Source organism: Carassius auratus, chromosome 31 (genome assembly GCF_003368295.1).
Source record: "Carassius auratus strain Wakin chromosome 31, ASM336829v1, whole genome shotgun sequence".
Taxonomy (NCBI): Eukaryota; Metazoa; Chordata; class Actinopteri; order Cypriniformes; family Cyprinidae; genus Carassius; species Carassius auratus.
In genome coordinates, this window is record NC_039273.1 from 13629516 (window position 1) to 13656058 (window position 26543).

Below are 26543 nucleotides of genomic sequence, written 5' to 3' on the forward strand. Positions count from 1 at the left end.
AAAACCTTAATCAGTAGACTTCCATCTAATGATTAGTCGGATCTTAGAAGTGCAAGTTATATCCAAAAGCATGTGATTATACCCTGAACTATACTTTGCTGGACCCAAAAAACCTCAATATATACATCCACTGTAGCCTAAATGGTTTAAAATACCGAAAATTAGTTTTGTTGTGTCGTTCATTCTTACAATTACCGTTCTTTATATGATTTAAAGAGATATTTGTAAAAATGTAGGATTGCGTTCAAGCCAGTTAGTTTTAAATGAGCATCTTTCATTCAAAATGTTTTTTTTTGTGTGTGTTTTTTCAGTGTTGACGGGAAAAATCCTTAAGTCAATTATAGAAAATGGATTTGAGATATCTGCCCTGCAAATGGTATGTATTTTAGTTTAATTTAAATCATATTTCCATTTTTAGCCAATAATGTGCCTAGTAAAGTTAAACTTTACAATTGGATGACGCTTACATATAATATCAATACTTTTATTAACAATCAAACAGTATGTTCAAATAATAAAGTTCAAATAATTACAATTTTTAAAGGAAGATATGCACATTTTATGCATATTAGACCACCTTTCTTTAAAATATCATATTATCAAACTAATAGTAAGCTAAGAAAAGTACAAATAGACTCTCTATGAACCAAGGGCAAACACAGTTATGTTTTCCCTTTGATGTAACTTGACCTTGCAAACTGTGACTAGATCAGTTGCTTCCTACATCTCCAAATGAGTCCTCTGCTGACCAATTACAGGGCTGCAGCTTTGTCACATGACCCTGATGAAAATAGTGTACAGAGGATGCCCCTGGGCTAGAGCAGATCAATAAAGGTTTTGTTACTATTAGAAATCATGTATGTCCAGAGCTAACTTGTAAAAATAATATCAGACAGAGAAAATAGTGTGTTGAAATTGGCCTGGAGATTTTATCCCTAGTGTGTTGGATAACCCTCTTAAAAGGGTCATTTTGCAGTCAAAATTGATTAATACATTGATTGTTGTTTTGTCCTGAATGATGAAATCATATTATATATTATATTGTCATATAATGTTACTTCTTGAATTTGTTTTGTTTTTTACTATATTTACTCATTTATAAAAGTAATAATGTCCCTGTAAGTGTTCTGTTTGTTTTTATTGACTAATCAGATTTTGTCTTGGTTTTCCGTTATTACAGTTCAACATGGATCGAGTGAATGCTGAGGAGTTTTTAGAGGTTTATAAAGGGGTCGTAGCTGAGTACACTGTAAGTATATGTTGCTGCACTCTCTTCTCTGGTTTCAATTGGTCCACTAAGAAAAGCATGTACCCACTTACGTGTCTTTAACTAATATGTACTAACATTAAATTATTAATTTGATACAGTGCCCTTAGATACTTGTTGATAGTTCAACTAAACCTGTATCTACCCTTAACCCTATCCCAACTCAGCAGCAGCAAAAGTGTTTTGCAATAACACATGAATACAGTAAGTACATTCATTGTACCTAACAATTTATCTTTTTTGATGTAAGTGGATAAGTAGTTCAAGACAACCAATATAAAGTGGGCCAAAAGTATTAATAAATCCCTTATTTGTTATGGCCACTATATAGTATAGTCAATACAGGGGTCCTTACAAAGAAGTTCAGTTTCTTCATTTTCTATCTCACATGTGATTCCAGTTGTTTAATTACTCATTTAGAGAACAAGGCGTAGTTGCCAAAGTTTTGAGTGCAATGTCGTAACTGCATGTGCACCCGTCTCCTGCAAACCTCTCTATCAAAGCACAGACTGGGCATATAAATATATATGAATACTCACCTTATGGCAGTTTCCCTGTTTTGAACACAGTGTTACATCACAGTACATGGAATTTTGGTTCACTGGAACAACCTTCACATTCCTGTTGGCTAATAAGCATCCATAAATTGCTTTCTTGTCTTAAAATTTTAGTCGAATAGCAATCGTTTATTCTGATAGCATCTGCACAAGTCTTTTAAACCAAACATGAGCCATTTTCAGTTGAGGGCCATTAAAGCCAGAGGCAAATCTTATCGTGATACTTTACAGTTCAGTACAAACTGCAATTCCACAGGTCTGTTTTCCTTCTTCAAGTCCTTTTTCTCTCTTCAAATATGGCTTTTAGACTTTTTTGAAGTTTCTGTGGAATTGTAAAATAGTGAGCAGTGATCTTCCCAATATTGCATGATTTATTTTCCATGTCATCACTCACTGACTCATCCTCTTATTATGTAATATGTGGCAAAGGCTTTGGTAATAATTTTAAAGTGACCTAAAATATATTACTGACTAAGCATAAACCTTGTAAGAACATAAAATGAATTGCATTCAAATACTCCGAGTCAGATATATGTTCCCTGTTATCATTGCATCATGTCATTGTCATTTCCTTATAACAGCACATTGCTCATATTGGGTCACAGAAGTTGTGGTTAAATGCACACTAGATATTTGGGGTAAAATGGGGAAGCTCTTTAACTCCTCTAACTTCATTGTTTAATGATAAACTACATTCTTAAAAATAAAGGTTCTTTATTGGCATATATGGTGTCATAACCTTTTTATTGCACAAAATGTACTTTGTTGTGGGAAAAGATTCTTTAGATTATTCAAATGTTCCTCACTCGTAAGAAAAATGGCTCATTTTTAGAACTGAAAGGTTCTTTTGGGAACCCAAAATTGTTCTTCCATGGTATTGCTTTGAAAACCCCGTTTTTGGAACCTTTATCTTTAAGAGTTACCCCATTACAGATGGTTTATCATGGTAATTTAGTAGTTATGCAGTGTTTGCAGCTTTTGTTTTGTATATGTCATAACTTCAACTTCCTCAGTGCTTATTATTCTTTTTGAAATCTAAAACTAAAAAGCTGCCATTGTGGACACAGGAACTAAATGTGGAAGTGGCTCATGGACTGTTTAGTGGTCTATGCTTAGTGGGCACTTCACATTCATCCCAGAATTCTAATACTTCACAAAATTATACAGACCAATCACAGAGCCCAACTCATCAAATCAGATTAACAGAATGAGAACTAGTCTCGTTGGTTAATAACCTGTTCCAAGAACAATAGCAGCAATTGTTTGCTTTGACATCCTTTCATTTATATATTTATTAAGAGGCACACTGGTAACTTGAGTCCTCCAGCTGCTCCAATTTCTTTCTAAAGTCTGTTCAGATAAAAAGCTCTTTCACTGGTACAGGCAGTGCAGGTAGACTGAGGGAAATTGTTAACTCTTGACTGCTTGTGTTGCAGAATATGGTGGATGAACTTTGTTCTGGACCTTGCATGGCCCTGGAGATCCATGCTACCGACGCTCCCAGAACCTTTCGGGAGTTCTGTGGACCTGCAGACCCTGTGAGTAACAAGATGATACAGTCTTGTTATAATACTTATTTCCTAGGGGGTTCCGAAAATAAAGTTTAAACTATGTGTGTAAACCCAAAAGCTTAGCATTAATAATTGCAGTTCTCTATGTATATACTGTATGTTTATGAGCTTACAACCTCATTATCATCTCAAGGTTTTATGAAAGTTGTAACAGAAACTCAATGGTCATTCAGTCTCTTGGACCTAGTGACCTCTTTTACTTTATGTATCTTGTAATCTGTAGCGCTCTGAAGGCATATCATTTGCCCTCCCCGGATAAAAACCTGCTTTGTGTCTGCATCAGAAAGTCGAAATGTACACCACCATGAAGGTTTCATCTTGTATGAAAGATTAGTCTGCCCACTCATGTTCCATGATGACCATTCTGCCAGCAGATTTCTACTTCTGCCAGAGATAGCTTGTAAATTGCAGGTAGCAGTCATGATGAACCATTAGATAAGAATTATAATTCTTGCTCCTAGTATAGTCCTTGGTCTAGGATTTATCAGCCTTACACAAAGTACTAAAAGGTTTGTTAATAATGTGGACTTTGTCATTTTCAGTGTGGCTCTTTCTTATGGTCCAGTTGGTTTCCTGTGATGGTTAAGACAGTGAACTAAAGGCTCTAGAGTTTAGTCTTTCGGTTAAGGACCCGATCAAATTAAAATTAAAACACTGTGACTTTTATTCTATTTTTCTTAGCTTTATAGGTTTTGTATATGTACTCATTGAGTTAAAAAAAATTAAAGGTGTAGTTCACCCAATAATTAAAATTCTGTCATTAATTACTTGCCTTCATGTTACAAACTCGTAAGACCTTCGTTCATCTTCAGAATACAGATTAAGAAATTTTTGGAAAAATCTAATCTTTCTGACCCTGCATATAGACAGCAATGGAACTACCATGTTCAAGACCCAGAAAGGTAGTAAGGACATCTTTAAAATAGTCTATGTGACATCAGTGGTTCAACCTTTTGTGAGCAAAAAAAAAACGAAGCAAAAAAAAAAATCTTTGACGCCTTCATGAGAGTGCCACGCATGCGTGTGCTGACTGGAGCCGGCGTTCTGACCTAGAATCATGAAGCAGAGGAATGCACATGCATGCGTTGTGGGACTGCTGTGAATGAATGACGAAGACTAACACGGAAGAGAAGAAATCATTGAATAAAGTTGTTGGTTTCTTTGCACACAAAAAGTATTCTGGTAGCATTTTTAGGTGAACAGTCCTTTTAACAAAATGATCTTCTAGCAGATATACACATTTAAAATGTAATAAAGTATTATTATTAAAATAAAATCATTTTTAATTCAAGTTGTAAATAATTAAATATAAGTTTAATTTAAATTAAAATAATTAATAATGATACTTATTACATTTTATAATGAAATATACAAATAATAGTTTAATAGTTACTCCAGAATAGGTTTATCAAAAATTGTATGCGATAAAAGTAGCAAATCATGGTTAATTGCTGTGACATAAGCAGATGGCAAGCTCTTTAATATATGTGCCATCACAAATTAATGATTCAATGCAAAATATAACACCCATCAAAAGGCAGTGCAATGATTAAACCGACTGGAACTACCTGTGCATTAAATGATTTTAACACACACCTTCCAACGAATCAGAATTGAGTATTTAGACAGACCATGGTATAATAGAAGAAAATCCAGTGGGTAATTTAGAGATGCTTTTTCTTTTTTAGTAGTTATGGTGAGTCAAATCATCCACTGAGAACTCCTAACACACTCTAATGGCAGTTCGAATGTATTTTACGCTTTGGCAAATTTGTGGCTAATTCTTCTGAATTAGGATGACATTATTTGTAGATTTGCAAACAATCTGCTTACTTGCCACTTAGGTTTAGGAGTAAGGCTTAGAGGTGGACCTAGGTTTTTTTTTTTTAAATGTAATGTTTTCAAACAAATCGTACAAATTCACCACCTCGTAAAATAGTTACTAGATCGGATTGGACCTCCAGTAAACTGTCGTGCTGTTAGTGCTTTATTACTCAAGAGATTGGACTCATGGGTGATATGACATGAAATGCTTCTAATGACAAAATCTTTCACAGTTTATGCCTTACACGAGTTGATTCTCGCCCACTAGATATTTGTGTTCTTTGACACAAGTGGTTTTGATATGCAAAACACGGCTGCTGTGTTGTGATCTTTACAAGGTCAAACTGGATTGCTCAATCATGGGTTCCGGAAAGAACTCCACACTTCTCATTTGGTAACCCCACCCTGAGTCCTCCCCACCCTCTCGTTCACACACACTCACATGGCACGGAGGGAAAGAGAGAGAGAGACAAAGAGAGCGTGAGAGTGTGTGGTTGGTTTTTAAACACTCTGACAGGCTGTATATCTGCATTGTCTGGTCACAACAGCAATACTTCATTATTTTATATCACACGAGTTCTTTTAACTCATGCTCTTTGTTTTGACATGTTCTCCTGCTTTCCCCTGCTTTTGTCCTGGATCTGTGGCTGCATATCTGTGGTTTATAAACAATGCCAGTATTATGTGTAAAACATAGTTATTATGTGTGTTTTGGGGAGATAGAATGGTCTAGATATTGTACCGTAAACACTGTGCATAAATGAGGGGGTTACCATCTATCACTTTCCATTCACTGAATTACGCTAAACACATATACAACACAACCGTGTGTTGAACCACCTTTTACATTCATTTATATATTTATAAAGCTTTGTAGTAGTGTTTAGAATGAATTTGGTCATTTAAGCTAAATTATAGCACAGCTAATAACAGGGTATGTAGTACATACTGTATCTTGTTGCCTTTTTATTTAAAATATATGTTATAGTGATATTTTAATATTATTTATATAGTTTTTATTTATTTTTTTAATATCTTTTTTCATTTTCATTTTGGTTTAATATTTTGTAATTTTGTGTTTTTTGGGGGATTTTTATTAGTTGTTCGTATTTAGCTTTAATCTATTTTTATTTCAGTTTTAGTAATTGTTTAAAACTTATTTAATCAAACTTAAACTTTGCAGTTATTTGTCAAGGCAGTGTTTTACATTTTGTTTTAATTTTAAGTTTATCATTTAGTATTTCTATTTTATTTCAGCTTTATTTCAATTAAAGAAAATGATTTAAAGTTTTCATTTAATTTAAATTCATTGTTTTATTTTAAGCTTTAGTTAATAACAACAACACTAGTACATTAGGAGGAAGTGGACGAAATGGGCGGTGTCATCGTGCTATGACTCGAGCTGTATTTCAACACATCTTGCCTACAAAAGAGTTACATTTACACTTCTCTATTTTTGCGCTGGCATACTAACTGCAAGGACTTCACTGAACAGTCATTCCAGTGTGCTTCATTCTTCAGTCAGTGAATGTTCATGCAGTAAGTGTTTGCTAGAAAAATTGTTTTGTAATATGTTTTGTTGTTGACCAAATTATTGCAGATTGATGGCAAAATAAAGGAGCTAGAGTAGCTACAGAGGGTCCATCAACTGAAGGTGGTCATCAAAGCTTCCAGTGTAGACAGCTTTATTGATAGTAATGGAAGAAATCTTGTTATGATTTACATGCATCTAATGTCAACACACCCGAACATTCATCCCTTGAAAAAAAAAAAAAAAAAAAAAATTGTGTATTGGGTTAGTTTAACAGTCCTTAAGATAATATTTCAGGTAACATTAAAGGCCAAATCAAAATACAAAATGTCAAAATTGATTTGAAAGCCGGATATTAGGATAAAACAATCAGAATTGTTTGTGAAGCATTAGTTGTAGTTCATAAGGAGAGGATAAGTTTTCTTCATCACTGTTTGAGTCTGAAGGCAGGCGTGTTTTTCTTTCATTTCAGCCGAAAGTTTCAAAATCCTGTACAAACACAAAGATTACATTTAATTCAAGTTGGAATGTGTAAAGTTTTGTGAGATCTTGACATAGCATCCTAAAGTTTCCTGAGCGCAAGTCGGCTTCTTCTGACATCTGCTGCAGAGCTGGGAGATGCATATGGTAGATTTAGTGGGAGAGGTCAGTTTTTGATGATTTTAGTCTTTAGTTAGTTTAGATTCAGCATTTTTCACCAACCTCCCTTGCCTGGTGACCTCCAGTGGGGAAAATACTCTAGTGTAATGTAAAGCCTTACCAAATACAGAAATGGGAAGGTCCATGAGATCCCACTTGTGAGTCCACATCAAAAGCCTAGGGACAGCATTCTATAATCATTGCAAATGATTTAGTGTCATTTGACAAACATCCACATTCAAAGAATTGCAATAATCAAGCTTCGCAAACACAAAGGCATAGATCACCTTCTCATAGTCTTTAAAAGAAAGAAATGTTTTAACCTTCGCCACTAACCGTAAATGAAAAAAAAACCTGATTTAACAAATTAATCAATCTGTTTATCGAATTTGAGGGTATTATCGAATAATGCCCATAGATTTTTGACCTCAGGTTTACAAAAAGGAGTCAATTCACCTAAATTTGACAGTTCAGGCGCATTAGGACCTCCAAACTTAACAAGTTTTGCCTTACTCTCATTAAAATTTAAGAAGTCCGCTGACATCCAGGCTTTAACCTCCTTTAAACAATTCACAAGGGAGTCCAGAGCATTTACATGATTTTTCCATAAAGGTAAATTGTATAAAGAAAGGAAATAGGGGCAAGAATGGATCCTTGCGGAACACCACACATCAGTGGAAGAGAAGATGAAAATATCTGACCTGAATTGACAGAGAAACTTCTATTCGATAGGAATGATCTAAACCACTTAAGAATGTTACCCTGAATACCTGCCACTTCAAGGAAACAAGAATCCCATTAACAATTGTATCAAAAGCTGCAGTGAGATCTAAGAGCGTAAGAACCAAAGAGTAACCAGAATCACTTAATAATCAAATATCATTAAGAACTTTTAACAATGCAGACTCAATACTGTGGTAAGCTTTAAAGCTGGAGTGAAACGCAGCATTTTGATCCAAGAATTTTTCTTTTTGATTTTCTTTTAAACCTTAGATACAAAATTTACTTTTGAAATCGGTCTAAAATTGGACAGAAGAGAATGATCAAAATTTGGCTTTTTAAGAAGTGGTTGCACCACAGGATGTTTCAGTGACAACGGTATCAAACCAGAATGGAGGCTACCATTAATAATAGACTGCATGCTCAGGCCAGTAATATCAAAGACCTTTTTAAACAACCATGATGGAATACTATGCAGAGGACAGTTGGTGGGTTTCATCCGGCCTACTGTCTCAGTCAGTAGCTGCGTTTACATGGACCCTTCTTAACCGATCGTAATAGGACTAGAAGCACAATCAGAATAAAAATGTCACATGTAAACACGTCAATCGGATTGAATTGGCTCGATCCGACAAAAATTTTGGTCGGATTGTAAGGGGTGGTTTATCCCTTTTGTAATCCGAGCGAGAGGACATGTAAACGTTTGATCATATTGAAAAACTGAAACTGGAAAGTACTGCACATGTGCAGTGACGTAGAAGTAGCGTAATGACGTATGACACGCAGAATGAGGTGTTCTTCCTGGTGAAAAAAAAGTCACAAATAAGTGTCCTGTAATTATAAATCTCCCCTTTCACTCCACGTATGTGAAGTGGAACACGACCACATCCCACCAGTCCTCGTTTAAGACCCTCATCAACAGATGACTAGTTTTGAGTGCGGGAAGAGACAATTTTACTACTTTTTTTTTTCCGCTAAAGTAAAGTTAAGCAGCACAACAGTTCATGTGCTGGTCGTTGCCTAATTAAGACCCGAAGTAGATAAATATAACGTGTGCTTTGTAAAACAGCAGCGGAAACTCAAAAGAGTAAATCCGATCAGAAGCTTGTAACATGTAAACGCGCACATCAACCCGATCACTTTATTTACCGTTCATGTAAACACTACGTTCGGATTCGTCAATCAGAATGAATTCATTCCGATGGAAGCAAAAAGTGTCCATTTAAACGCACCTAGTGACAACAAAGATACTGGCTCAAAATGGGTAAACATAGCAGAGCAATGGAAGACTCCAAATTACAATTAGCAATCTCGGATCTAATTGTCATAATCTTGTTTTCAAAATAATCTCTTATTCCTCTTCCATTAATTTCCCATCATCTAACGCTCACTTGAAAGCTGAAATATGCAGTCTCTACACTGCTAGTGTCACATAGCAGAACTTAAAAAAAAAAAAGGTATATTTTCAAACATCTTTTCATGTCACTCCCAATTCAAACATGGCAAACAAATCTCTTATGGGTCTATAAAAATGAAAGCATGTCTCAACAGGAAAAAATAGACTTCATTCAATATATTGTTTCACATATTAGAAATACTTTTAACTTGAAGTTTAGCTTACCTGTCAAGAAGAAACTCTGCAGGTTCATTGACTGGACTGAAACTCAAACATTGCATCAAATTCCTACATTGTTTTACCCATTGTCTGTCTCTGTGTATTTTGGTAAGTCTTTTGGCTTGGACTTCTGCAATGAAAAATGAATGTATTTTTCCACACCAGCTAATTACCCATCATCTATGCCCCAAACTCTCGCTATCGGTTGTGTGGAATTATGCAAGTATATAAGTAAACAAGCAGGTATAGTAATATAATTTAATTCAGACTGATAAAGATTTTATGGTCCTGAGACTCTTTTACACTTTAATTATTGTTTGCTATCGCTATGTGAAGCGTTTTCAACCAGTATAGCAAAAATGTTTATGAAAAACATTGCCTATCCTAACTTTAAAGTTGTTGTTTTTAAAAAACAGTAATTTAATCACATGGTTAAATGTAATCTTTGGCAAATCTCAAAAAGAGAATCCATTTTTCTTATTGCATATTAGGTTTTTAGGATGTCTAAATCAACTTGCAGCATTTAAAATGACTAAAAAAAATTTTTAATTTGTAATGTATTTAGATAAATTAGTGTAGAATTTTATTATTGGCCATTTATTAATTTTCAACGTAAAGCTTATGTTAATGGTTGTCAGCTATCAGCCATATTTTTTATACTGGTGAGTCCCTAATATGCAGTTTGTATGCTACAAATAATTTGGATAAATCAGACTATTATAGTGAGACATTATCCTTTCCCTCAACAATGCACCCTACGGGATTTAACACTAGCCATAAATGACACTTGGCCCCCAGCTTTGGTGATTTTCATTGTCACCCTCTAGTTTTGAGAACAGTCTCACTTCTAGGTACATGTTTAGGTATTTTACTCAAGTTTTTTTTAAGGATGTGTTTTCTGAACACTGTATTCTCCTCTATCTGTAATTTAGTGTTGTTGGTTTTCAGGAATTATATCAGTTGTGGAACACTGTGCTTCTTTCCAGTTCCTTGATGTTACAGATCACTTTATCAAGCTGATAGAGGTGAAGAAGAGCAAGGGGATATGTGTGTACTGAAAGTACTGAAAAATTCATAATGGTGGATCTTGTTGGCATTAAGAGTTCTTCCCCTTCTTATTCCTGCTTGTTATGATAGTATTGTTCAGTGTAACCAGATTCTCTGACTTAAGTGTATGTGTACACAAGGAAACAGTGTCTTTTTAGATAAAACTTCCTTGAACATGCTGCAAGGTTGTCTGAATGTGTGAAACTGTATTCTGCTGTTTCATTAGAACAGACCAGCCTCACAAAAGAATAAATTGACTGGTTCCTGTGTAAATACCTGCTGTTATTGGCTGCCTTCCTGCCTTAATTTACATTCTGTATGTGTCTGTTTGAACTTGATAAGGTTCAAAGCTGACTTTTGTCCAAGTTTATAGAAGAAATTAGCCTTTTGTTATCTGTTTGAGAACGCGCTGAGATCCTGTTTTCTCAGTTTTGCTTAAGTCTCATATGGTGTTGGAGTTCATGAATAATGTATTGTGCCGACAGTTCGTATCAACTGACAAAGTTCAGCTGAATCCCTGTCAATGACTGACTGGCTTTCAGCTCCAGATGCCAAAATGCTGTAACAGAACCTCCACCTGGAAATGAAGGTAACTTAATTGTAACATAGTAAACCTATACAGTGGGAATGTAACCGTGCCCAATTTGTCACAGAGAATGGTGATAAGATAAAGGATTAGATGTCTGGACACAATGTTTGTGCTTTAGACAAGTGGACATGCTCCTAGAGCATTTTGTGTATTCATGTCCTCCGATCATATCAAAAAACACAATGGTTTCTGGAGGCAGAATTATGTCTTTAATACAGCACAACAGTGTAGGTCAAGTGTGTGAATTATTTTTGAATGTTCAGTTTGATAGGATGTTAGTAATCTAGTGTGCTTGTTCTAGTATTGCTCTGTGTTAGTCAAGGCCTGTGTTGCCTTCCACTCAGAGAAACAAAGCACAATAGACACTGTTGTCTCACTTGTCTTTTGTACAGTCTTGTTAGATCTGTCTGTGAGAAATTTGAAGGGCCAACATGTCATAGCCTGCAAATAAAGAGCAAAGGCAATTAGTAACAATGAGGTTTTTCCTGGGTATTAAGGTATTTGACAAGGCATGAGTCACTCAAGTACAAATAATGAATGTGCTTTAGATGGTTCTCTAATGTTCAGGCAAAATGTTGTTCAGAAAGGCCATAGTGTTTCTAGTGAGAGCAGTTGCTTTTTACTAACGTTCAGTAGTTTGGGGGTCTTTAAGACTTCTGTGAAAGCAAAGCTGAATGTTCAGCAGCCATTACTCCAGTCTCCAGTGTCACATGATCCTCCAGAAATCCTTCTGATAGGCTGATTTGGTGCTCAAAAAACATTTTGTATTATAAATGTTGAAAATTGCTGTGCTGCTTAATATTTTTGTGGAAACCATGATCCATGTTTTTCAGGATTCTTTGATATACAGAAATGAAAAAAATCAGCATTTATTTGAGCGCTAGTATTTTTTACATAGTCAGAGTCCCACGCTGCTTTTATCCTAAACTGTGTTCAACTCTTGCAAAGAAAACATTATTTCTCAGGGCTGGTCCAGCTGATGTGCATTCAAGAGTACATAAATACGTCATGGCTCTATGAAAAATATAATTGGTTCTTTTAAATGTAAGGTTTTGAATATTAAAATGAAAATGAGATTTTTCATAAATTAGCCATCAGTTTCTGATGTATATTTTATTTGGAATTATATTTGAATTTTTCTATTCTATCTCCTGCTTGAGATTTTGTTTCATTAGCATTATAAGTGGCTTATAGCAGAATAAATAGCTCTCTAACAGTATCTGCCCGTGTACATTTCCTGTTGTAAACTAAGGAAATGAATAAGTTATTAGAGTTTAATTGTGGTGTCAGTTGGTGCTGCTAAAAGCATGTGACCATAAAGGCAGGGCCATGGAGACCTGTAGTTACCATGGTGCGGCTCCCTTGGGAAGCTCCAGTGTCGTCCCACAGCATCGATCGCTGCTTAATTAAGGCCCTCTTACATCAGAACGGCACCAGGAACAGGGAGTGAGTGAGCCATGTGACCGGGACTGAACTGGAACTGCCTCATCATCTGCCACCAAATGAGCTCAGAGCTACTCCCTCTGTTTTCTAACGATAGGAAAGCTTGTTTTGGTTTGTTGTTGATCATTTTTGCCTATTGAAAATTTCATTATTCGCAAATAAATAGTTTATATCACCACATAAACTTTTTGTCCTACATTCACTCTAGTTTAGCAATGTAGCCTTTGTTGTCATGCCATCAAAAGTCACTTTCAAACCAAGCAGCCTTTTATTGGTCAACTTGAGCCCACTGCAAAATCTGCATGGGGACATCTTTCGCCCTCTCACGAAATCCCAGATCACATTAATTCCTGTTGAAATGCCTGGATTTCGCCCATAAAAAATTGCAGAAGAAAGGTAAATACGACTGCATCTTTAAACAAATGGAGACTTTGTTCTTTGCCATTTACTTGATGCTTCTTATTTAAATGATGCCAAGTATGCTAATTAGATTTCCCTTGCCACCACCTGAGGTGAACTGTTTTGTTCGAAGGCACAAAATTGTGACGTCATTAATTCTCAAGGTCCTACATCACTCATTTGGGACTAAAGGTTACCATCAGTTTTTCACTATCTCAGGAAAAACCTTTAAGAGGCCAAAATCAAATCTATTTTATGCTATTTTACATGAGGTTTGGTATTTTAAATAGGGCCGGGACTTTAACGCGTTAATTGAGATTAATTAATTACACAAAAAATAACGGGTTAATTAAGATTAATTAGTTACAGAAAAAAAAATCCCGCATTTTTTATAACTTATTTTTGCACCGCGGAACGTTTCTCACTGGATGAGTTTCGGCGGACCAATTATACTGGAGCACCAACTAGCGTTCGCATATCACCGCAGCACATCGAGCCTCAAGTATCACCTCAACGCAAAACATATAGCAGCTAGCGTGGACTTTACACTTTATGTTGAACTATGTATTATTTTGTTGGTGCAACTGGCAGTTTATGTTGAACTTGGTTGAACAAAAATAAACAATACTTTGTTGCTTAAGCTTATGTATTCTGTCATTATTCAATGGTATACTATAAATCCATGTGAAAAAAAATTACTTCTCACTGTTCTCAGGTCAAATATTTATATGCGATTAAAATGCGATTAATTTCGATTAATTAATTACAAAGCCTCTAATTAATTAGATTAATTTTTTTAATCGAGTCCCGGCCCTAATTTTAAACAATGTGGTGTTATGGTTAATGACTTTATAGAGACAGGGCTTGGTTTGAAATGTTCAGTTATTGGTGATTGGTCTAGAAAGGCCCATCTTGCCATGGTTGGGATTACAAAATGACCTCTTCAGTGAAAGGAATCTTCTGCTCGTTTATTAACCCATCTATTGTAAATTTGTCTTTCTAAAGTAGAGTTATTTTAGTTTTCATTACTTTGTGATGATTGCCAAATACTTTGAAATGGCCCTGAGAGTCCTTTTAGTGTGAGAGAACAGATATCCATATACTCCGCTCTAGCACTGGGACGTGTCGCTGGAAACGGGCCTATTTTATCAGTGAACAGCGAGAGGAGGGTTTGTGAGGTAACCATCTTTGTACTCTGTCTAAATATACAGTAGTGTTACATCAGTTATTGACATTTACTTTATGTTCTGTGTGGTCTGCAGTGTGTCTGGCAACGGCACTATTTAGAATACCAACACACACACACTATGATGTTGAGGTCAGCCTCCAGCCGTCAGAAATGGATATCACCAACATGGATATCTCAGTCATACAAACGTGTTGATTTAAACACGATTCCTTAAAGAATTCCATGTGCAAACGAGGCAATGAGAGGTCAAATGATGATAAACTACTTTTTTTCTTTTTCTTATTGCTGTACCAGCACCCTGTTCCATTTGCATTTTTAATGTTTTTCTCTCTTGCTGACGTTTAGATTTCTGCCAGTATTGCCTACACAAACTGTTCATAATTAAAAAATAAAGCAATCCTCAGAGATGTGTGTTAGTCATCTGTTTGATCAAAAGAGGATGTGCCTCATTACTAAGAACCGAATGAAGCGTGCTAATGTCTTTATACTGTACTTGTGTCCATGACATCAGATTCTCTGTCTCGTCTGAAGGTAATCAAAATAAGACATTGGATCTAGATAAAACTTAAGAAAGGAAACATTTCATTGTTTTTGTGTTCCTTTTCTAAGTTTATGAGATGAGGATAATTACTCTCTAAATACGCCAAAGCTTAAGAAAGGAAATCATATGTTACAGACAGCGCTCTTTATTGAAAGCAAAACACTAATTTTGCCTCAGACTTTCTCTCATGACAATGTGTGGTCGCTTAATGCTCCCTCTTTGTTTGAACTGTGTGGTCCTCCGCGAGTTCCAGGCCACTGGAATGGAAATCCAGAGATCAAAATGGGAGTGGCTAAGGAAACCCAGTTTATTTACATGTAGATAACTCATCCCTCATGGGCGACGAATGGGAGTTAAATTTCCTACTGGTAGAGATTAGGAGAGCCGCCGGGGTTTGTGTCCTCGGGAACATTTCATTTCATCCAGTTCCATTTTAGCCTTAGCTAGCTGAGCTCTGAATGAGAAGCACATGTGAGCGTGAATTAAAGTCAAGACCTGGTTTTAGTCCAACATTCTGCTGAAAGGGCAGTCAAATATAAACTCAAAGTACACTCGGCCAAGACCCCTTGAACTTCTGTAAAGCTGTAATGGCTGAGGAAGAGTATTTGTTTGAACATTTGTGCACCTTTGTAAAGATGATCGCTTATACCATTACACTCAACTACATCAGTTCCATTTTGTTGCTTGTGTCTGTAGTTCTAAATGTGAGACTTTGATATGCCTTGTATTCCTCTGCTACCGTTTTGCAGGTTTTTTTTTGTTGCTAGATGACAGTATGCCCAGAATGCTGAGCAGCCTGTTCTTTGCCAGCCTGGTGTTCATTTCAGGTTGAGATGAGCTTGAGCAGAGAAAATAACACAGCAGGTTGGGTTTCACTCAAAAAATCACGATTCTGAATTAACTTAAAACTGTTTTCATTTGAAATGCGCTGATATTTCAATTCTGTTCAACACAGATAAACTGATCATTATTTTGATACTGTGGCTCACTCTTTGAAAACAAGTTGCTGGATAATGCTGGATTTTTGTCAGTTTTCAACCAGCTTTGCATTGCCAGTCCATTGTTGTAAATAAGAATTTGTTTTCTCAAGTGACTTGCCTGGTTAAATGAAGGTTAATTGTAGTTGCAGTGTTGGTAGTATATGTAAGCAAACAATTTGGACTCTTTCTCTCCACGTTACCTGCACTCTGATATCCTGGTTTATTTTTCAGAAAAAGTCCACTGGATAATACAAAATGACAGATTTTTAGGCTTTTGTAAAAACTACAGATTGAACTTCCACATTTTTCTATTCCCATTTCCTGCCCACAGACAGTAGGGTCAACAGAGAGGCGGCACTAAGGTCAAAACTGCATTAAATAAAACACCACAGCCATTTCTCACTGTCTTCTGTTTAGCACCTCTTTATTTATTCATTCTGCTTAGATAGCCAAGTTTTATTAACAACCTATCTTGTCAGTGGTGAATTTTTACCCAAAAAACAGAAAAATTTGTTAGCATTCTCTCACCCTTTCCTTCTCACCCAAAGTCTTTCTAAACTCGTATAGTTTCTTTTTTCCATTTTTTCCATGTTTTTAAGAACCAAACAGTCAACGGTAGCCATTGACTTCCATAGTTATTTTTATTTTTTTTTTCACAATGGCAAACATCAACTGCTCGGTTTGCAACATTCTCTAAAAACAGCAACTTGTGTACTCAAAGGAAGAGAGAAACTGACCCTCAAGTTGTTCCAAACCTGTATTAGTGAATGATGACAGCATTTTAATTTTTTGAGTGAATTTTATGTTTGAGTATAAATTGAAAGTTTTCCGGTGTGTGTGTGTGCGTTAAGACGAAAGGAGGAGGACAGTGATGTTTGCTGTAATGTGAACAAGCACGTGTGAGTAACACTGGATTGAGTTTGTTTTGTGAGTATCCATCACAGCACATGCATCGTCACCTGTGCTTTTATCCAATTGCTCTACCAAGGAAACCTTGTTCAAAGCATATTCTCCATTTTTCTTGCTGTAACCCATCACAGAAATGTCAGCATGTAATGTGTTCGGTTTCCCTTACAGGAAATTGCACGCCACCTTCGGCCCACCACTTTGCGAGCGCTCTATGGCAAAAACAAAGTGCAGAATGCCGTTCACTGCACGGATCTACCAGAAGACGGGATTCTGGAGGTGAGCTCTAGTTACTCTCAATCAAATGTTATGCAGGAGCCGCACAGTCACGTTTTGTATTCAGTCTCATTTTGCTCACATTGAGGAAGTGTGTTCACAGTCAAAAATATTTCTGGATCCCACAAATGCTTATGCAGCCCAGAACAAAATGGAATCCAGGTCTCATGACTGTCCAGTGTGGGCTGAGGCAGTCCTAGAGCCCGGCTTGTCTCAACAGAAGGGAAGCAGGCGGGTTCTGTAGAAAAAAAAAAAAAAAAAGGCATTGTTATGCCATGCAGTGGGTTTTGCCCGGTGGACGTCATTGTTGTGCACAACTCCTGATCTGTCCAGCCTCCTAGCACAAATGGTCCCTTGTTAATCATTTGCCTGCTGACCGACTCAGCCATGACATTCCTAGAGCTCAGGCCTCACAGACGCCAGCTGCCGTAACAGGCACAATTCAGGGAAAGTCAATAGTTTGAAAGGAAAACAAGCTGGTGAGCTGATGCTGAGGCCTGATGAAGTGCTAAAATAGCATCTCAAATTAAAACCGGTTTTGTTTTTGTTTTTTAATGAAAGATGGTTTATAAAACATTCTTATTAGGTTTGTTCCAATCCATATAAATATGCACAATTCTATGCCATTTGGAGTATAATGCGAATAAACGTTTTATATCCACTGAAGATTAAATGTCTATTATACAGTAGGATTTTCTGTAAAATCAGTGAGCTCCAACTTCTCAATCTGTAGAATAGCACTGACTTTTGAAAACTAGCATCCATCCAGATTCTGAATCAGTTGTGTGGTGGGTTTCACCTTTCAGCTGTTGTAGGTTTACAGGATTAGCAAACTCCCATGTTAGATGACAAGACGGTATATAGCGTGTCATTTGGGACACAACCTTTGAAAAGACATTATGGAAACTTGGAATTAACTGTTGGCTTTTCGGTTTTGCAGGTCCAGTATTTCTTCAAGATTTTAGATGGGTGAAGCACCCATGAGAGACGACCATCCAGCAGTTATTTAAATAAAGACCACTTCACCAATACCTCAGTTGTCTGTCCATTTATTTATTTTTAGGACTTACCCAGATTTAAATAACATTACAAGAGCAAATGCAACAACTCTTGACAAGTGTTCGGATGTCCAACAATGACTTTTAATAGTTTTAAAAAACAAAACAAAATGTCTAACATGGGGTACTGCTTTGCACCTTTGACCAGTGACTTTGGTTTTTGGATTTATACGTTACACTTTCTCCTGCTGAGAAAAAAAAAATATTGTACAACTGCATAAATATAAAACTCACCATGAAAATGGCTAAAACATTCTCAATAAAGTAACACCACATCATGTGATGTGTCCGGAACAAAAAAAATTAAATCAAAGTAAATAAAATCACTTCAGTCCTCCAGACGAGATGCACAGTTCTACACTTAATAGTGAAGGAATAGAATAAGCCGTACACAGAGTTGTCAATAGCCCCAGTTTCCCAAATTGCAAGATGATCCAATAATAAAAAAAAAGAAGAAAAAAAGAATGAAAGGAGTGCAGGCACTTACACACACACAGATCAGGGGAGTTCAGAGCGTACCATGCCAGTTTTTCAGTTTTTAAGTAGACAAATATGCACATTCACACTCAAGCTCTCTCTCGCTTACACTCTCTCTCTCTCACACACACCTTGGACCACAAAGGCTTTCTCACATAAGACAACAGAAATTACAACATGGCTTGGAAAGGACCATTGTATGCGACTACTGCACTGCACACTCCATAAAATACAAAGAGACCACACTAGGCAGAAATATTCAGGGGACAGAAACACTGCTCAATACATCAGTAGTGGAATTATAATTTACAGTAATAAATGAATGTCCCATGGCTCACGGAATATTCTCATTTACAGTAGAATAAATACTTCACTACTCTTCCTGTAATTTACATTCTAACCCTAGACATGCAGAGAAAGCTAGTGTAAAGCGTACAGATTAAGTGTAGGTCCCGTATATTATGAAACTTTGTTCTAAACTAGTTGTTTTTCCAACTGAAATTGTACTCCTCTTTATTCATCTAAAATTACCGTGTTTTAAAATGGGCAGAGAGAGAAAAAAAAAAAAGTGCCATTTTTATAGCTAAGGTCATGACTTGACTGTGATTTTGACATCAAAACGTCCCTGGTAACGGTCCTTCTCATTGTAATCGATGTTCTGTCCGAATACTTTACACTCTATGCGCATTTCGTAACCCACAGTGATGTTGAATTTGACGGCCACCAGAGGCTGGAGGTAATGTTCATGTAGCAGCTTGCCATAGTAAGGATAATACTGGAGGGGGAAACCAGCCCCCAGCCCGAAGTATTGGACCGGTCCAAGATGTTGTGCATCCTCTTCTCTCTGTTAACAACCAGAATTAGTATTAGATCGTTCTTCAGAGCACTACGGCACATGGAGTACGGAATTTCACATCAATGTGTAGATTTCTTTGCTTAGACTTGACTGGAAAAAAAAGACTAGAGATTCACTGATATTCAAATCTTACACGATTATAAAAACATAAAAGGTAAAAGACTAAAAATGCTACAGTAAAAACCTGTTAAATGGTTAACAGTAAATCCCCCTATGGTGGAAACTGCATTGGACATAACATGCACGTTTTATGGTAGTATACGGTTTTTGGAGTTGAAAAAGACAATATGACATTCCCAGAATTCCCTGCGTTACATTTCAAATTTGATGTTATTTTGTTGAAATTACCAATTTTTTCCCTTTTTATCTTAATTTTGCATATTCTGGTTGTACGTTACACCTAATGTTGTTACATGAATGTTTATTGCATTATTTTGGTTTCATGTGTGTTACCATGATTGTGTTTTTATGCGAATGAAACTGCACACATATATACATGTATATTAAAAAAAAATAAACTGCTTGTGATGGTTCATCATGTGACTCATCACCACCTGAATTTGGTGATTATCACTGTATTACAATGGTGCAAAACTGACTTCATTACTTCAGTAGGTTTGTAAATTAACACAAGTTACTGAAATTACAGTATTTCACCTAAAATGTTGCTAACAATTTTTTTTTTTAACAGTAAAATTCTGCCAAATACAGCTGCCTTTTTTTTACAGTGCAGTCCATTCTTATAATTACTACTACAACAACAACAAATAATAATAAATCAAAATTAACACATTCCTGTAGCTCAAACAGTAGAGCATAACAGGCCGACATATTGTTTGATTCCCAGAGAAAGCGAGAACTGATCAAATGTAAATCTGTCCCTTGAATGTAATATTAAATACAAGCCACATGCATAAATCTGAATCTACAGTTGTACTATAGCAGATATTTGATGGCGTTTTGTCTACATATTGTCTAAATGTTAAATATACTGTATGAAAAAAGGATATTATTTTGATATTTGCTATTAATTATATTTGTTAAGTTTTATTATATATATATATATATATAATTTTTTTTTAATACAAAGTATAATTATGGTAATGTAAAAAAAAAAAAAAAAAAACCTAACCAATCTCTCTACACAAGAATGCCATTTTACCAAGATGCTTTGTCAGCACTTCTTACCTTGTTTGTGCAGTGGATTGGTATCATGTTGCCATGAAAGTTAGGGTGGATTGGCTCAGGGATACTCTCATTGGACGTTGGAGGCTGAGGAGAGAATACAACAGTATGACACAATCCCAATATTAAAGGAAGTGTTGCCCCAGGCTAACAATAATTGTTTGCAAGCACCTGATGTATAGACAATGGCAGTAGGAAGGTTAATATTGATGGGATGATCCTAAATAACAAAACTCACCCGTGGCCTGAAATTCACAATCCTATTGAGTTTGATGATGAGGCACGGTTTGCCTTCTTTGAAGCCGAATGTGTCATCTTTCAGTCCTGAGCAATCCTTCAGCCACTCTCGATGAAAGCGGCAGGCCTTCCGCACACCTTCCTTGTCTTCCAGTTCTCCACGATCCTTATAGTCTTGGGGTGTTTCTGAACATGAAACACATTAAACTTCATTACTGACTGATACAACTGCATTTGCTTGTCATTACTACAGAAGCCGCATATGGCTTAAAGATAATCTTAGAACTTGTACCTCCGCAGTCTTCAAATTTGGTTTCATTATCCTGTTTGTTTTTATTGTATGCTTCCAGAAAGTCCTTCATATTTTTCACATATGCACTGTAAGTCGTATTATCGCTCATGGAGAAGCTGATCTCCGCTTTGTCCGGCCTTGGGGAGTGTGACAAGCCTGTAAGGAAAGCAGAAAATGTGTAAAGCAGGTCAAATGTGGCCCAACAACTGGTGTCAACCATAAAAATTAACATTTAGAAGAGTGATTTTCCCTCCAGCTACAAGAGCTGAGAAAGCCTGGTCCGTTCGTTGTCATGGAAGTTTGCTATTCAGATTCCCAGCTTGGCAGTAATTTTCCACCAGCTCGAACGTACGACCAAAGCGGGGCGTGGCGTGAGCGGAGCCAGCAGAAGAGAACAAGCAAACGGAAACCTTAGATTGTATTTAATGCCAATTTTAGTTTCAACAAGCTGGTCATGACCTTCCTTGCATGTCCTGCAGCTGGTACAGAAGAGGAGCTTCGAACTTATTGCACACTGGAAGTTTTAGTTCCTGGTTTAATACACTTTAAAGACTGCGGTTAGAGCCTGTGAGAGTCTCCCCCCGGCCTTCCCCCTCCTCCTCCTCTCCACAACCTCACGTGCTTCTGTCACACAATGGAAACTTTCAGCCCCGGAGCGGGAGGCGGGACTTGAATGCAGGCAGCATGTCTTTTCTACGTCCGGCCTTCTTTGCTGCTTTGGTCATCTCCACATCATTCCTCCTCCCGTTGTTTCTTTTTACACTTCAAGGGCCGCCTCTCTTAAAGGGGAAACGGTTATTGTTGGCACAGGCGTTTATGTTCAGGGCTTTAACGGAGACAGAGAAATGTAATGCCAAGGCAGGAGTGTGCACAACACAAACATCCACTGGCATGACTGGTGTGGGGAATGGCTGGCAGTGGAGTAACAGGCAACCGAACACCGATTATGGAAAGTGCAGTGTACAATGCTCTCCAGAGTTGTTGTTTTTTAACCCATTTTTAGCTGAAGTTTAATTGGAAAATATTCTTGTTTGAACAAAACAAGCTCAGTGATAAACCCTGACCCTGTTGTAAACTACTTTGAAAGGCATGTTTGAGTGCTGATACCGCCAACCTTGACTGAAATACTACAAGACATACCACATCAAAGTCATGCGGAGTGTACATGCTGAACTACTACGCTGTAAGAACCCAAACGGGAAACCTCGTCAGGTTAGACAGGAAGTGAAGGTCAAAATGGCTTTCTGTGTGTCTCGCTCTCTCCTTCTCCTCCCTCACAATATCCTGTCACCTCCACCCTCGCTCTCGTTGAGGTCAGAAAGACCTTTAGAGCTGCCGAAATGTCACAGGGTTTGCAGAAACTAAATTCACTTCCAGCATTAGGGAACCGTTCGAGTGCATGTAAACGAGAATGTCCCCAAAACGGTTTGTTCTTTCCATTAAATTAATCTACTGAGGTTTACAACATAACTGTAATGCACAGCTAGAGACATGAAAAACAACTTTTATATTGTGCACCAGATGGCTTCCATGTTAATCAAAATCAACTACACAACATCATTCTCACAACACACAAATATCCTGCTAGTCAAAACAACTTTTAGCAGTCAAGTACATGCAGTTCATTCTGTATCTCTTTGGTTTGGCCATTCATTCTCGCAGCGTTTATGTACAAATAGTACCCAACCTCTGAACACTTTTGGGCATGTATTTGGTTCGTTACCTGGTGGTGCAACCCTGTCCTGGTATGTGGGCTTGAAGTTGCTGAGAGTCATGAGCATGGCCTGGATGGTGCCAATGAAAATTCCAGCCAAGCAGCCATAGAAGACTACATAAAAGATGAAGATTTTGACTGCAAAGAAAAAAAAGGCATGAAATCAAAGGGATGTATTAGAGCAGCACATACAAGGAGGAAATAGCATTGGGTTTCCACAATCATCAAACCAAATGGAAACATGGTGCAGCGTTTAAATGCATCCACTTTCAGTGTCATTTTGAAGAACATTTAAGCATGTAGTTTAAGTGTGTACATTATATCAATTGACAAATATAAGCACGTACAAATTAAGCATTTAAATTTGGCATGTAAAAAAACAATATTCACCCCATTTTCTGAGTGCATTTTATTGATCTTATGAACGGTTCATCCATGATTGTTTGATTTTCATACCTAGTAATTTTAATCAAAATGTCATCACCATCTTCCAGTAAAATGCCAATCTTCTTTGACCATTTAGTGCAGTTAAACTCTGTTTTACAATCGACCTCAATCTTGCATTCAAACCTGCTTCCATCCGGTCAGTGGATAGAACCAATTCCCTGCACTTTTTATGGTTTTCCGATAATCCATTTAACTCTGATTTACATTTGCAACAAAAAAGAACTTGCTACATCAGTTCAGTGACAGAGCACCACAGACTAAAAAGTATCTAAACTGCGAAGAATAAAAAGTAACAAAGCCCTAGTCAGCAGTCTTCCGGAGTTACGCTTTTGACTTGCGTAAATCAATATTAAAATTATATTTATAATTATAATATGATAATTATAATTAATGCACAATTTACAAAAATAAAAATTCAGATAATTTATCTTAAATGCACTGATTGAGTCTTTAATTTAGTGTGATCTAATACATATACACGTTTTTTTTACGGTTTGAGCCCAGTCATTTCATGAAATGTTGCTAGTAATTGTGAAACAACCCAAAATTTCCAGACTGAATGAACAGCGACAACAGCGTCAGTCAAACTCGAGCATTACTCATAACTCTAGCTCCCACAGCTCACATGTCCCTGTGTGATGCAGTAACAGAATGTGACCCGCAGAATAACATTCCTGTCTGTCAGTCACTGTGCCAGCATGTAGGAGTCACTGAAAACAGCCCCCAACACCCACTTCTACCTCGACCCCACCAAACACAAGGGACAGGTTGTGCGTGCGTGGTAACAGAGTTACACTTCCTTTCCTCTGCTCTGGCAAGAAAATTTTTGCCGCCTCTTACATCTACAGGAAGCACATTCAAGTTTGAATACAGTCCCACAAACAATAGTTTCACATTTTGTAGTGTCAGTGTGGGCAGAGAAAGAAGCTTGTCCTTGACGACATAAATAAGATATCCGTTTTAAAATCCTATGTTTAAAACCCGTATTAAGTAAGAAAAGTAAACTTTACAGTACAACGGCTATTAACTATGAACTTCAGTCGTCTCATTGGTTCACCAAAATGAGTAAATGATGCAAAACCATACATATTCTTGCGTCATGCAGTTTTCATTCAAATTATTTGCGGGCTGAACCTTAACATTAAACTTTCCAATAAACAATTATATGTAATAGAAACGATACAACAAATTCAAAAGCTCCTCTTTAAATAAAATAAAAAAATGCTTCCTATATCACTAGCCTCCACTTGTTTTCTCATCTCGTAAATTTGTTTCAATAGCGTTTGCCCAATTCTTCAAACAACACAAACTATAAATGCTAATTAAATACATTTTAAGTCTGTGGTTTTCAGAGTACGTAGACATTTCTGTTGGTTTAAAGTGAAACATCAAGCCGGAGAGAGCGCGCCTAGCTGGCTAAGCTACACGTGACTGGCTCCCTCATGATCCTCCACATGTGTCAGACTCGACCCAAAGATTTCCCTCCGTCTCACTACCTCACTAAGTTACGTGTTTAACAATTTATCGAGATTTGATTCATATGGAAGTATTTTATTACAACGCAAGGGTTACTGGATAATGTAACTTTTAAATAACCGGCATTTACAAGGAGTAAAAGTAAACAGGTCGATCTTGCATCAGGAGGTAAACGATAAACACAAATGTTAAAAAACTGATCAAAAGAAACAAAAATAAAATAAAAACTACCCGCTACAGATGGTTTCCCGCAAAAGCCGGAAGAAACACGTGTGTAATCTATTTGGAAAGAAAGCAGGGCGAGGAATCAGTACCAACCAAGTATTACTATTATCACTAACTGTAGGCCATAAACTGAACTGGCCAAATTAACTTTGAGTCACCTTGAGGACCGAAAATACTAATTTCGTTGCATAAACATGTCCCGGTCATCTGACTGACACTTACAGCTTTATGTTGTTTTATGTTATTTGACTCTTCACTGGAAAATCGTTGTTTACCCATGTCACGATAATTTGACATTTTATCTCATTCATCTCAATTCTTCTGTGGCTGACAGCAGTAAAATGATCTGATCGCTGGATGTTATAACTTTTAAACCATTCTGATTTCTACAAAGACGCTATTAAACTAAAGCTTTTAATTTAAGCAACAGGAAAATACCTAAAGTTAATTGTCCTTCAGCTAAGTTACAGCTGTAGTTCCTGACGATTTCAGATGCCGCTGAGTGACAATCTCTTTCCTAAACAAAAATAACATCCGTATCACGACCTTCAGAATGACCTTTTTCCCCTTTTCCCCCTAAGAACATAACTAAACCTTTAAATTACACAAACCATCATATATAAAAACAGTGTGTAAAGCACGGTTTTCATCTTTTTCTCCATTCAGTTCCCATTTTCACCACCTTGTGGCTGTCTGCGTATTAGACACAGATCAGTTCATCCGTTACATTAAATGACTGTGACTCATTTCTATCGGCCACTCTACGCATCAGAAAACGGTTTATCCGTTTGCTTTATTCTTTAACGAGAATCTCTTAATATGATAATCGCATTATTAAATCAAGCCGCCAGCACGAGGCGTTTTTTCCCTCAGAAAACGAAAGTCACGACTCGGTCTGATCAAACAGGTGTTGAGCTTTTTCCAAAGTCAGGAAACACGCTGAAGCCGCTTCTCTGGTCTTTAACGCGGAGACGTATTAATATCAACATCTAACAAAGGAGAAGAACTAGTTCAAACCAAGAGAAGAGGCGCTGGTGAAACAATCTTGAGACACTTACACCAACTGCTGCCTGTGCGTCCTAAAAACTCGCTCTTGTCAGAATTCCAGATAAAGGACTTCCATCCACCATCTTTATTCGCAGACATTTTCGATATTTAGTTCCCTTTTGGTTGTGTTTGAGCGGGCCTTATGTGCTTCACAGCGATGTTGTCCCTTTCCTAGTGTTGTTAAAAAAAAAAAGGACGACGTCGTACCCGGTACCTTTGCTTGTACTCACTCAATATATACTCGGGGCTTGACTCCGCCCATCGGCTCTTTTAATAAGTTACCTTCAAAAGAAGGAGGGCAGATTCGGACCAATCACAGCCCGACTTTGCTTTTGCGTAACATCCCCAGACTGTAACTCGTAAACGGTGGGCGGAATCCTCTCATGAGCACTCAGTGTGCTGTTTCTTTCAAACTCTTAACTGTGTTCTTCACCT

At 37.0% G+C, this 26543-nt stretch overlaps 2 protein-coding genes across 2 annotated transcripts in view; one reads left to right on the forward strand and one right to left on the reverse strand.

Annotated features, from left to right (window-relative positions):
* Nucleotides 1–18125, forward strand: part of nme7 (NME/NM23 family member 7) — a 31271-nt gene extending 13146 nt beyond the window's left edge. Inside the window, exons 8-12 of the mRNA XM_026213729.1 lie at nt 312–376; nt 1181–1249; nt 3261–3362; nt 16990–17097; nt 18035–18125. Of these exons, the coding sequence (XP_026069514.1) occupies nt 312–376; nt 1181–1249; nt 3261–3362; nt 16990–17097; nt 18035–18067 (377 nt within the window). The 3' untranslated portion in view covers nt 18068–18125. The remainder of the gene's footprint in view (nt 1–311; nt 377–1180; nt 1250–3260; nt 3363–16989; nt 17098–18034) is intronic.
* Nucleotides 18126–18129: 4 nt separating this feature from the next.
* On the reverse strand, nt 18130–26339 carry LOC113050597 (sodium/potassium-transporting ATPase subunit beta-233-like). Its single transcript, XM_026213734.1, has 6 exons — nt 26120–26339; nt 22923–23051; nt 21200–21355; nt 20909–21093; nt 20674–20757; nt 18130–19473 (listed from the first exon to the last, which is right to left on the reverse strand). The coding sequence occupies exons 1-6, from the start codon at nt 26205–26207 to the stop codon at nt 19219–19221; spliced, it is 897 nt and encodes a 298-aa protein (XP_026069519.1). The 5' UTR covers nt 26208–26339; the 3' UTR covers nt 18130–19218.
* Nucleotides 26340–26543: the final 204 nt, after the last annotated feature.